Source organism: Pipra filicauda, unplaced genomic scaffold, assembly GCF_003945595.2.
Source record: "Pipra filicauda isolate LSUMZ 115617 unplaced genomic scaffold, ASM394559v2 scaffold14_size4853619_pilon, whole genome shotgun sequence".
NCBI lineage: Eukaryota > Metazoa > Chordata > Aves > Passeriformes > Pipridae > Pipra > Pipra filicauda.
This window is the reverse complement of record NW_024103985.1, coordinates 1401128-1414925: the sequence shown is the minus strand read 5'-3', so window position 1 is coordinate 1414925 and position 13798 is coordinate 1401128. Positions and strand designations below refer to the sequence as shown.

At 43.8% G+C, this 13798-nt stretch overlaps 1 protein-coding gene across 1 annotated transcript in view; it reads right to left on the bottom strand.

Annotated features, from left to right (window-relative positions):
* Positions 1-13798, bottom strand: part of TMEM132C (transmembrane protein 132C) — a 200658-nt gene that overhangs the window by 131118 nt on the left and 55742 nt on the right. The window contains exon 2 of the mRNA XM_027733163.2: positions 9693-10581. Within this exon, the coding sequence (XP_027588964.1) occupies positions 9693-10581 (889 nt within the window). The remainder of the gene's footprint in view (positions 1-9692; positions 10582-13798) is intronic.

The window sequence follows — 13798 nt, the reverse complement described above, 5'->3', positions numbered from 1 at the left end:
ACCCGTGAGACTGTGTGACACCCTCCTGATCCTACAGCTGACTTGTGACCCTCCAGCTGACTTGTGACCCTCCAGCTGCTCTTTCTTGTGTTTGCCCTGAGCCTCTGCTGGGACCAGCTCTGTTCACCATGCACTGAGTTGACAAATTAATTATAACTTTAACACCATCCTTTTACCATCTTCTGTGTCAAAAAAACCCAATATGACAACACATGTAAGTGTACACTGTCCACAATCATCATCACATAATCAACAGAGACTAAGTACCTACTAAAAAAAATGGTTTGGTCATTCCTTTCTGCTGGAAAACTGAAATCAGGCTGCTAGGGAAGAGAAAATCAGAAGCTGTTGCTAATATGGCCTCTCACGGATGTCTTGAATCCAGAGGAATAAAAAGTAGCCTAAAGCCTGTGAATATTCTCATTACTTTTGATAGGACTACATTTGGGTACGTTCCTAAATGACAGGCTCCTACTCTGGGCTGGTGTTTCCCTTCCATGCAACCAGAGCTTTTTCTAAGCTATACATAACCTCAAGTAGAAAAATATTTTCGTTGCTACTCGTGGTATTTGCACAACCTGCTGAGACCAGGCACAACAAGGGACTCAGTGACTCCAGCAAGCACCATCACAGCACCTAATTTTTTAAAACCTATAGCAAAGCTCAGAGTCCTGAGTAAGCAGCCATGCAATCCAGAGGAAAATTTAGTGTCCTCCAAATAGGATCCACAAATGTCCAGTGTGCCAAATCAGGAATCCCCCCAGGCAGGTCAGCAACCACCTTTGTGCCTCAGGGATCCCCGGCAGGGCTGAACTGCCTCCCCCAGCACTTGCAGGGTGAGTGGAAGACTAAGCACGACTTGATGGCCTGGTCTGTCAGGGACTCTTTTATCTGCAAAAATCCAAGTTGTGATCCATGATCCACAGCTGTTTATGTGTTCTGATTAACAACTAATCAGGGAGGTTGAGGAATCAAGCTCTAAATTTTGGTAAGTAGCAGATATTCCCTTCGATGAGCCTGTCTCTCTTGTACAAAGTGCTCTGTCTCATGGCACTTTGGAAATGAAGGGTTACATCTTAGAGCCAGAACTTGAAAGAAAAAGAGGGTTTTTTTTTAAGCAGCCTGACAGCTGAGGATGCAGAGGGCTCTGTCTGAAGTGCTTCCCCCATTTTTCCTTTTTCCTAAGACATGCGCTACTTCTCAAATCTCCTTTTCTCTCGTCTTGCTGATCTAAGCAGCAATATGAAAACCTAAAATGATGTTGCTGGAGATGATTAGGCTGTTAGTGCAAATTAACCCCCTGGCAGCTTTGCTAATAGAGACATTTTGTAACACACCAGGAACTAGGCAAACAAACAAAAAAAATGCTGAATTTTCTTTTAACCCAGTCTCATCTAAACCATGAATTAATCAGTTTTTCTGTGCACTAGAAATCTGTAGAAATGCAACTTGCTTTTCAAGAGAATACCAAACACAGCAGCACACACCTCCCTGAAGAGACAGCATATACTGGGCAGGGTGGGATTTCCAGGAAATACAGAGCACCCCAATGGGGTCCTAAAGGAAACAGTGACAAAAATTGGAGTCAAACATTCTATAGCTTATAGAAAAGCTCAGTGTTGTGTAGAAATTAACTCCTATGTGCAGAGCAGCACTTCCACCATCCTCACGCCTTGTGTGGAAGTTTAACTGTAAAATGCTGTAAGAATATATAAACAATTTAAGTTCTTTGTGTGTGTGCTGCCATGAGTGAGGAGCAGCAGTCTGCCAAAACAGAAACTTCAATCAATCTGACAGTTTCTGTCTTAAATAACGAGCTCCACAAGCACCAATAAAACAATACAGATAAACCCATCAGATCTTATAGTTCTTCTAGCCCAGACGCCTACTCTTGGATTACTCCCCATTCACCCTCCCATCCCAACTCCTCCTCCCTGCAAGCCCGGAGCTATGACATGCTGATGTCCCTCCCAGTATGATTCCAGCAAGTCACCAGTGCTTTTACATCTTTAACAGATGCTCTAAGGTTTTAAAGCCTTCTCACGCAATTTTTCTCAGGGATACTCATTTCCATTCAGACCCACGGGCTCACACACTGTCTTGCTTCCAGGGGCCTTGGTACCCAGCAGCTTGTCAGATAATCACACCGAGGATTCCCAGGAGGTTCCCTAACCCATCAGATCACAGTCTTTTTCAGACAGCCAGAAAACACTATGTTGGTTCAACTAAACTCCACTCCCAGCAGAACGAAATCTCCCTCCCTGCTGCTGGTTTGGGAGGACTGGGGTTTCTGCGGTGTGATCTTATAACGAGCCACCATTGTTCCTAATTAGGCAAAGAACCAAGGATTTAATTAACGGCTGTAACTCGAGTCACGCCAGTGCCGAGCAGCCTAAAGACAGATGAAGCAGCGGTGCCTCATCTCATCTCATCCCATCTCCGGGCAGCCTCGCCCAGGCCGCTGCAGAGGCTGGCAGGAGACAACGGGGCACCCAGAGCAGCGACTCCGACAGGACAAGAGCCAGAGGCACCCGCTGGCAGCAGGAACACGTGCGGCAGAGTGCTTGGAAAACAAGCCAGGAATGACTTCACTAGTCTGGCGAGACTAAAGGGAACGGGAAGGGAAACTACTTACAAGAGGGAATTTTAACAGGATACCTCAACGTGAAGTTTCTGAAGCTCCGGTATGCACGAGCCTTTGCCAAGACTAACCCCACCCTCAGCTCCAGCACGGGAAGCAGCATCGCCAGCCAGCAACGCTCTGGCTGACTGATGATGCAATAATTTTGTTCTCTTCCATTTATGTGACCCCATAATAGCCCCCCGTCGATTCTTTCTACTTTTCCAATCAAAATATTAGGGGAACTTTTCAAACGTCCAAACCTGTAAGTGCAAAAGTCCAAATACATTTTATAGTTATAAATATATATATTTATATACAGTTCAGGTCTGTCTACAGTCACGTGGAGATAGTCCTGGATCTGGCTCAAATAACACACAGAACCAGGACTCTGGAAACATCTGCTTTCACGAGACAAAGAACATTCCAGCAAGTATTACACCACCAATTTTTAGTAAATTCTTGTAACACTTCTTCATTATAGGAATTCCTCTTTACAGGCAGCTGGTTTTAAGGATGTTTTCAAAAGGGATTGATTCTCAGTGCTGAGTACTCTACGGACTTCAGCACCACTGAACTTCCTCCTGATCCTACTGGGGTCTAAAGTCTCCTCCTGGTTCACTGGTTGCAAAGTTGTGCTCCAGCAACTCAAGTCTTGGTCAATCAGCAAATGATTTACAAAGTATGGAACACAGAATCAGCCTTCTAACAATAAATTCTCAGTCCTAAGGAGTACATTACTTTGGAGACATCAAGAGAATTGTTCAGAAGGTTTCTCAAGCACCACATTTTTTCGAAGGCATTTAAAAGCAGTCAGAGTGCCTGCTTTCTCTTTTCCAGGTGGCTTCAATTTCAAGTTAATAATTAGTTCCTTTTAAAACTTTATCAAACCTGACTCACTGCTACTCAAGAGAGCTCTTCAGCCCTTCACTTATGCTGGTGAGAAGCACCTTTCTCAGCCTCCCTTTGAAGGACATCCTCACCAGCTTAGCAGTTTTGAAAATGAGTCATTTGTTTGGAGGACCCAGGTGCCTCTGGTGTGACACCACTGTCCATGAAAAGTGCCTGCTAAGGGCTGATGAAATTAAACTGACTGGAGTGTGATGCCGCTCTCTCAAAATAGCATTAACACATTCTCTTCTTTGAGGAAGGATTTTTTACATCACAAATGCTTTTTAAATATTGGGAAATATTTACTTTTTTACTGTTAGCCTGTCATGTTCTCTAGTAAATGGCAATTAGTGCTTCAGCAGACTGTCCCCACTGCTTACTGAAGCAGAATATAAAAGCTGATAGCACCACAGCTACGAATTTACTTAGGACAAATCTTAACAAAGCAACTTGCAGAGTGCTGTTATACCTCAGTACTTGCAAAAATCCATAATCCCCCCAGTGAAACGACTTCTGAATGATTTACTGTCACTTGTGTTATGTAACACAGAGATTCCCCACGGGGAGCAGAGACTCACTGTCCTGAATGTGCACACAGAGCAGGGCCCTGAATTCTTCCCTGAAACGTGAGCAGCACAAACAAGCAAACCAAGAAGGTGAAAATGTAAACACAGATGAAATGATATGTCTAAAGTAACACAGTAAGTCCTGAACAGGAGTAGAAAGAGAATCTAAGTCTCTTAACTTCCTAATCAGTGCACAATAAAGACCATTTTTTCTTTCGTTAACCTGCTCCGCTGTAGATTTGTAGCTGAATTGTTACTAACCATTCTGTAGAAGGGAAAATAAAACTAACAAAAAAAATCAATAAGAACTGAAGTTTCACAAGGCTAAACACCAGACAATGAAGTATATAAACCTTCATCGTGAAATATATAAAACCCCTTCAAGCCATGAATCACAGCTCTGAACACTTTTGCAAAGCAACTCTGGCCTAGCACCTGACTTTGTGGGTCCCATGAATACCATAAAATAGCTCAATTTTTCAATTAAAAAATGTACCTTGAAATAATGAGACAACAGAAGCAAGTCTGAGGGCTTCAAACTCCTCTCTTTTCAGATGTCTCCCGAAATGCTTTTGTGCAGTAAAATCACTTTTAAATATTTCAGTGATGCAAAACTGCACAGGAAATGAAAAATGTTTTGTTGCAGTTCTTTTCATCTGGAGACACACACGTACTCCCAGAAAAGCACCAAACTATTCTGTCTCTCTTCATTTCACTCCGTGTTTGCTTTAAATATGAAGCAGCACTAAAAAAGCACACTCTTCATTTAAGAGTTGAAAAACAGCATTTCATCTACTGTGAAAAATGAGTACTTGGGATAATACATCCTGAATTATGGGTTAACACAAAACAGAGAGTGATCTCAGTCTTGGTTTAGGTCTGGTATGTTTTGGTTACCTTCAGCCTCAGCTGGTGATTACAATGTCACTGGGGTTTGCCATGATGCCACCACACTGCAGAGCTAAAAACTGATAAACCAACAATTAGGCACAGGCAAATTTCAGGGCAGTGAAAGCTATTTCATCATAAGGCAAAATTAAAATGTCACTATCTAAAATTAAACAGTAACTGCTTGAAAATGTTCCCACTTCTGGTTCCTTTACATAGAGCAGGTAGAACAGCTGAGGACAGGGCTAAGCCCCTCTGAGAGGTTTACCCACTCCCTAGGGAGGCTCAGACAGGTCTTCCACACAAAGCAGGCTGAGTTAGTGCTGGAGATCCCCCTTTTTCATGACTAATTCCTCTAAAATGGCTATTTATGGCCACAGAATCAAGTCTTTGAAATACTGAGATTTACCATCAGGCGGTACAGAGATGTTATGACCATAACTACCTTTTCTGTGGCTATTCTGTGCATCCTCCTCTAGGTCTTCAGCTCTTCCCAGCACCACCCGACACAGCTTTGCTGTCAATACTCATTAGGAACTGACATGTAAAAGCTGCCTCAGCTCATGGGTTTAATAGCTTTCCTCACTGCATTTATCCTTTATCCTTCTTCCAATCTGTAGATTTATTATTACTACTAATTACCCGTTGTCTTGGGTTGATTTGTTTGCTGGACAAAGGTAATTCAGTAGCACTGATTACAACCTACATCCCTCAGGGTGCAAGGAGCTGCACTGCAAAACCTGCAATAAGAAGCCTGAAGGGGAAAAAAAAATTACCACTGTGTTACACCTCTTTTCTCTAATCAGGATGTAACAACTTCATCCCCTTTCTCTTTACTTATCCTTCTCAATACCTCCCGTAAATCGGGTTATCTGGTGGTTCAGCACCTTCTAGAGTGAGTTAAAGATTAGCTGCTGCCCAGCAGAGTGACATAAAACACTCAGCACTCCCACACCTTTTGCTTTAGCCCTGTGCTGTGCAGTGCTCTGCCAGATCAAAATGTGGCACATCACGCCATGAAAAATAGATGGCAGGATCCTTTAATGGTGCAGTACCTGGAAAAGTATTTAGAGCTCCAGTACAAACCCAGCAATGCACACAGGGCAACCTTTTCAAAGCTGCCTAATGCATTCAGCTCACCCACTCCCCAGTGCCCAGCCTCCTCCTCACCTTCCAGCATCTCAACAATCACATGCAGTTATGTGTAACCTTCTGAAAGTTAACCCCACAAGAACAGCTTATTTTCGGCATGGTTGTGATTCCTTCCCTCTTTTGTAGCCTGCTGGGTGTGAGGGCAGCTCATAAAAGCATTCAAGAACAGGGTCGTGCCCCAGGGATTTTGCTTTCTAATCCTTACAGACAGTACACCAAAATGATGACTCGGATGAGAAGGGTGTGTTTAACAGCAACTGGTGAGGAGACAATCAATCATGGTAGCTCTGCTCAAGCCAGTGGTAACAGTTTGTAACAAATCTGGGCAGGACACAGAAGACCTAAATAATCATTTTAAATATTGCTGGTTATTTTTGCTTTTCTGTCCTGTACTGATGCTACGTCTGTTCATAGTTTACCAACTGCTAGAGGTAACAGTAATTTTCCTTACTGTGCAGTCAGCAGTAAATATAATTCATCTCTCTTTTGAGGGCCCAGAAATCCTTGCCAATGGTAGGAAAGCAGGGAGATATTTTCTTCTCCCTTCTCTATTTCTTCAGCTCTTTTATCATGATTTTCCCATTCCCATTCCTGTTGATAACATAAGGCAAACCTGAAATCCCTTCCATCAGAAGAAATCAAAGTTCCTCAGGAACAGGACTGACCAACTGTCTGCATTTTCTGTGTTGCATACAAAGAATACCTGTAAAGACTCACCAGAGGTGACACAGCAGGACAGGAACAGGCCTGTGAACAGGACCTAAAACCTGCCAGGACTGTCTGAACTGCTTTCACAACAGCCCTGTGCTGACTCCATGCAAGAAGGGAAGACCTGTGTTTATGCATACAGTGCTCCTACTGTGTTAATGTGCTACTGAGCATAATCCCCTTCACTCTCTGCCATATTAGTCACTCTTTTTGACTTTACTGGTGTTCCTGGGCTGATAAATGTATAGATGCAGTAACAGGATCCTGAATTAAGACACGATTTAAGAACACGGTTTCAATTGCAATGATTTGTGGCTATGAGGTCATTTAGACCAGTCTACTTCCCTTTTGCCAGAGAAGATTTGTAGCTATTATTTCCCACCCCCCAAGCAATGATCACATGCTGTTTGCTTCAGCACTGCATGTTGCAATACCTCAATGAATAATACACAAGAAGCAGAAAATAAACAAACCCACTCTGCCCGGGGATAATGTGTGGTGTGTTTTTCTGCAGGATGATTAAATGTGAATGCATGTCACAGGATGTAGGGATTGCTCTGCTGGGAACCCAAGAGGATGAGAGCACACAGCTCCCTGTACCCAGGCAAATGGCCACGGAGAAGGTTAAGGGAGCCCCCAGGCAGAGCCAGCATATGCACTGCTACTCCCTGGATGCTCTGTGCACTTGGCTTTTGTATCTGTAAGACACAGACACTTCATAGATTCCTGGGTCAAATTCCATACTCTTTCCAAACACCTTGGAAGTTTGAAGACAACAGATTTCCACCGCAGGACCAGGAAGCTCCACGTGGTCTTTGCCAGCCCGTCCCCTCTGCCACCAAAACCGTGACAGAAACCTGCACAGCCAAGAGAACAAGGACACAGTTCATGGGATCCCACACAGCTGCTGCCAGTGGGATCAGCTGTCCCTTCCTGCTGCAGTGCCAGGAAACCAGTTAAAACCACTTCTTTTCTTGTACCTCCTGTACACCCTGAGCAAAGCTTCCATCTGATGTCTTTGCAACTGCACAGATCAACAGCTTGGGTAGATACAAGGGTCTAACATGCCTGCAAGACAAAGTTTTGAAAACCAAGATTGCTTTGGAATATCTCACATTGTTTTTCTTGCCTTTGGTCATGGAGAGGAGGAAGCACAGTCAGTCAGTCCTGTATTACATCTCAAGACAACGACCACCTGCCCCTTCCCACTGGAAGCAAGAAAAAGCCATTTAAAAAAAAAAAATCTTGGTCTCTTCAGCCTCGTGTTCTTGTGTCTGGTTCAAAGTAACATTAAGTAAAAATGTAAATCTTTTCACCAAAAGGGTGTTTCAGGACACAGAGCCACCAATAAATTTAAGACTGTTCACTTCAGATAAATCAGTCACCTGCTCTCAAAACCAAAGCCAATCCACTCTGTCCATAACAGCAAGTCACACAGGCAACTACTGATGTCCCACATTATCATCTCTATCTCATGCACCTCTCAACATGCAAATGATATCCTTGCCCAGGCAGTCAAGGTTCATTTCTGAGCAAAGAAACACATTCCCAGAATTAAACAACCTCGCTTCTCTTCAACTCAGCGTTCAGGAAAATAAAGAGTGTGGCACAGACCTTCAAAGGGTGGTCCCCTCTCCCATCCACTCAGCAAATACCCAGTTCACTGCCTGTGGATTTCTTTTTTCACCACAGCTATGCTTGTTATGTGGAAAAGTATTCTGTTTCTACTACTTTGTGAAAAAGGATTTTCAATAAAAGATAAGCGACAACGTCAGAAAATACTTCTATCACAGAGGTTTCACTCAGTAAACAGGTGTCTGGGAGATTATCTTGCCAATTTAACCAAAGCTGCAAACACCACAGCGGTTCTGGGATGACTAAAATCCCCCTTTTTTCAAATAAAAGCCTTTTATCTGCCAAGCGACACTTCCTGTTCTAAAGGCCATTCTCCTCGGTAGTTGTCAACTATGTATTAATCTAATTCATATAAGCCTTAGAAATAAATACTTTCATGTGCAGAATCTTTTGGGAAACTCTTGATTCCCTGAGGCTTTAAAGAGCAATTGTTGCTTATCACCGTGGAAATTTCCACTGAATTTAAAGCCTGGTAACAAGGGAAAAAAAGATACATCAAATATTTCAGTGATTAACAAGTTTCCCAGTCTTTGTCATCCTCAAAGGATTTTCATCTGATCGGTAGGGAAACCGCTAAAGAAGAAAATAAAAGGAAAGTGATCTGACCCAGTAAGGCAGTTCTTGTGTTCCCACTCCTGCCCAAAATAATGGCACTCACTTCTAACAGCCCCTTTCAGCCGGCAGCAATATCAAACACACTGGGCCTTATTTTAAAGGGTAGATGTTTTGGCAAAGAACAACGCTACTGAACTGCAAGCAGACAGTTAAACCCCTCCCTAAAGAGCTCTCATAACAAAACCACTCTCTGTGTGGGAGAGGCGAGTTCTGCCAGAGCACTTACAGAAAAGCAGGTAATTGAAGTTTTTCTACATTTAAACTCCATGCCCGTGCAATAAAAACCTGATTTTAAAAGCTCTGTAAAGCAGAGAACTTTTCTGATGTCTCAGGGTCTGCCACGGCACAGAAATGGCCCCACTAAAGCAGCAAACTGCTGTGTTTTGTACACCTTGTTGCACATTCTGGGCCTGTGATAAAGGGCACGGTGGACATGTTAAAAGCCTCCTGGTGATGGAGGCTATCAATCCATCAAAAAAATCCATGCAAAGAGGAAAATAATATATTTCAGTGACGCGGAGCAACCTTCAAACTTCAAAGCAGTTAAGATTCATCACGTGTCCCCATCACCTTTGTGTGCCACCACGTTAGAAACATGCAGAAACAACCCACTGTACCTGAGTACGAACTGATCCACCGTGGAGTTGTTGGCAATCGTCACATAAACGTTCACAACCTCTCCTTGTTTGACCGGCTTTGAGGGCAACCAGACAACAATGTTACTATCCAGCCGGAGCTCCGTCAGCTGGGAGGTCTCCTGGCCTCGATAGAGGCTGACAGATCCAATCCTCTGCAGGTGGGACACGGTTTCATCCACGCCATCCTTTCCTGGCCGGATGGCATTTCCCTTCCTTATATCCTCAGGGGTGCACTCCCCCTTCTCGTCTCCCGGTTGGATGGTGTAGTAAAGCTCCACGGGGCTCCCTTCGAACTGATCCGGTGGCTTTTTACGGCCCGTGACAACCGTGGGGGGGTTGAACCAGCTGGGCAGGAGCTCCAGCTCTGCCACACAGAGCCCCAGGTCCCCTTTGAGCCTGCAGCTGCCTCGCACCTCCCGCGTCTCTCGGAAGGCGAACACCCGCAGGCAGGGCAGGCGCTCCGTGGTGCTGTAGTCATCCCAGTCCCTGCCCACGATGTAGAACAGCACCTGCACCTTGGGCTTGCTGGGGTAAATTTTGTTGCTCATGATGTAGGCCTGAAGTTTCCAGTTGTAAGTAAACTTGTTGGCAGACCCAAAAAAGCTGGAAGTTAACATGAGGTCCTGGGGCACGGCTTGTTCCACGGAGAAAGGGCCGTAGCTGGCGTTTAATACAGGCGGCCTCTTGGCTTTGTATGGGAAGAACGATTCCACCCTGGATTGCAAACTGGAGTTTCTCATGAAGTCCTGGTTGGCTTCCTTGAGAAAGAAAGACGTCTCGGCGTTGGAGATCCGATAGCTCACAGGTAGGTACGTTGGCAATGAGGAAAATCTCTGATTATTGTCCAAGACCCCTCGACACTCTGTCACTAATAAAAGAAAAGGTGGCCGAGTTAGATCAAATCTGCTTAGAGGTTCAAAGGGACATTTAGCACAACTTCAGTGGAGCCAGCTGGTAAGTTAGGGACAAGCATTATTTCATGCAAAGATTTACAGGTTAGCTACATGTTTAGATGAAGCTAATTCTTTTTTTGCATTACATTCACTAAAGAAAATATAATGCAGGCTTTAGGGCTACCTTGCATTTATCTGTGAGAAATGTTTTGTCACATGGATGATGTACTGAGGGTTGTCTGCAGCTCATACTCCCAGAGGAGGGTTCACAAGCAGAAGCAATGCTTGTCCCAACAGCCTTTTCACATGGCTGGACTGAACGACAGCAGTGCTTTGCTAATACCCTGTAGATCTATAAAATACTCATTGAATACTTTGACTATCACCTGGATGAGAAATAAATATGGTACTTGTCACTCCTATGTGGTGTCTCACCTCCCCAACAGAACTTCAAGCAAACTTGTGTAAGTTTGCACACACCGAATCTCTTCAGGACAAATCAAAGTTAAAGCCTTCCCAAAGCAATTCCACAAGTAAACAGAGTGTCTTTTAAAAAAAAACACACACGTGCTCACCTTCCCCACTCTTTTCTGGTCACACCACCCCCTTCTGAACTTTCCACCCACTTAGAAACTTTCCCCCTGTCTTTCTGTTCAGTGACAGGGTTCATGAGGTGTTGGGTAAGTCAGTGCAGCCCCCAAAGGAGTGCTGATCACCATCCCTGCAGGAACACTGGCCAGGAGATCCAAGAGAGTTTCTGTTCTATGGGCAAAGCCAGAAACTTCTTTTCTAAGGACTGACCTCCCCCCCACCATTTCACAGAAGAAACCTTGCTCTCGTACTACTGTTTCTGGCACTGCGGTCTATCTACACCTCTATAATTTAATATTGACACTACCTCAGCATTCTAAGTTATTTCAATGTAGGTGCACACCACAGGCTAGAAATATTTCAATGAGTGCTAATATATAAGATGCACACAGAGAGAAATTAGAACATACTGACCAATTTCAAGTTTTGGCTGAATATCAGGTCTCTTTTGACCTGAATGTTATTTTCCTGTTAAAAAGGTTAAGGGGACAGCTATTGCTGAAAGGTAAAATTTATTATCTAAATTAGGGTAGATAACAGTGGAGTTAAAATACATGTTGATTATGTCATACTACCCACAACCAAACTCATACTGAAGGGATTAGCTATGGGTACAGAAGGTAAATGAATGATGATGAATCCAGTGCTAGACTGTCTTGAGTGTTTAAAAACAGAGCTTGCCCTCAGACATGTCACTTCCAATGCTCTTGGGGAATCCCCTCAGAATCAGGATTTAAGGTCCTGTGGAAGTTCAGCTCTTTAAAGGAGAAAGGCAGGGGCAACACAGAATGCACAGATTCATCCTGAAACTCAGGAACACCTGAAGACCTCCGAAACACCCTACAGAGACACACTCTCACCAGCTTCCTCACAGAGGGCTGCAGCTCAGGATCTCTGCAGATCATATTTGTTGTCCTGGCATGTCTGGCTGCTGGCAGGCTAATTATGCAGTCAAATTTAATTAAATGTTTTCAAGTAAGAAATAAACAATCAATATCTGTCATGACACCAAAGGACTGCTGCTGACAGACAACTCCACTGCAATCCTGTGGAGTGTGCACATGCCAGTGTGCTGGCACTGCTTGGTGCAGGGCAAGGGAATAGCTTTGCAAGGCAGGTGTCAGGTAATTAGGAAAAAAAAGGGAAGAGACAAACACGGAGGAGGGGGAAAGCAGAGCTCTCAAAGGACAGCAGCCATAAATTTGAAATAAGGAATTAAGATGTGTTCGGTCATGTTTCATTCATGCAGCACTACAGGCTGGTAGGATTAGTTCTCATAAATGAGCAAACTGCCACGACTGGACAAAAACTTGGGAAAAAAAAAAAAAAGGTAAAAATAGAAAAAGAAGTAGTGAATTACCAGCACAACACCCCCTCTGTCAAGCAGAATCACATTTAAAATATAACATCAGTTTAGCACACTGCTACAACCCTGCAAGTCTGTAACCTCTGGCACACATTTTGATTCTGCTGAAAAAGAATTTACAAATACCACCTCTTGAGCTGATTGATTTCCCCTTACTTGAATCAAATATTAATCTGTTTTTTAGGGTTCCATTCCACAGTGCTATAACCCTTTAATAAGGAATGAGAAGAAGATCCACGTTGGACCATGGACCTTTCAAGGAAACAGGAAAACCCACATGTTCTTTTGATGCAGAAGCAGAACAAGATCTTGGATTACAGCTGCAGGAGTTTCCTCTCTAAACCCCTTTACTTGCCCTGGATGAGCCTGCTGGGATTTGCCACCTTCCTGCAGCCCTTTGCCAAGGGCAACCATTGACATTTTTGCAGAGCAGATACCACTACTCTTTTAAAAAACCCTGGTTTGCTAGACAAGAATTCAGCTTCTTAGCAGTCAGTTTGGCTACTGAATTTGACTCAGTGACTCATCAGAATTTCTCTACCAGGTGTCTCAGGCCAAGAGCCCTGCAATATTAGAGGGCAGCAAGCTCTACTTAAGGGAAGGACAAAGCCCTTTGGTGAAGGTAAGCACGGACTGACTTCAGCCCACAGGTACAGTTTGCTGAAGCGTTTCCACGAGCAGAGATACTCTGGATATGACCCCACTGATACTGAGGGAATACTTCTGGTTTCAACAGAGCCACAAAAACGAGCAATAAACTCAGCAGGCTGCAGAGACAAGTCCTGTGATTTCAAAGAGCTGTTGGTCAGGATCTCTGCCTGAAACTAAACAGCTGTTTTTCTGCAATTCCCAGGACTTCTGCTGGAGCACAGACAGACAGTGGGCTCATTTTTGCAGGCACTCCATTTATCCTGGGTTTATCACATGGATGAGGTCTGTAGGACTCGGCCCAATATTAAGAAGAAGTCATGCAACTTCTGCTTTAACAGGCTGAATGCAAACAGCAGAACCCACATGGTCAGACTGACAGCAAAAAGAAAGAAAAGGCTTCTCTTTTTTTATTGTAGTCTAAAGATTTCCACCCACTTTCATACCATACATAATGGATTCCTGTATTTCTACAGTGATGGCTGTACTTCAGACAATTTATTTAAGCACTTTAAGCCTTTTACTGATAAAATTGGTAGTTAAAATTGTCCATTTTATTTTTAGAATCCCAACCATGCGCATCAGCA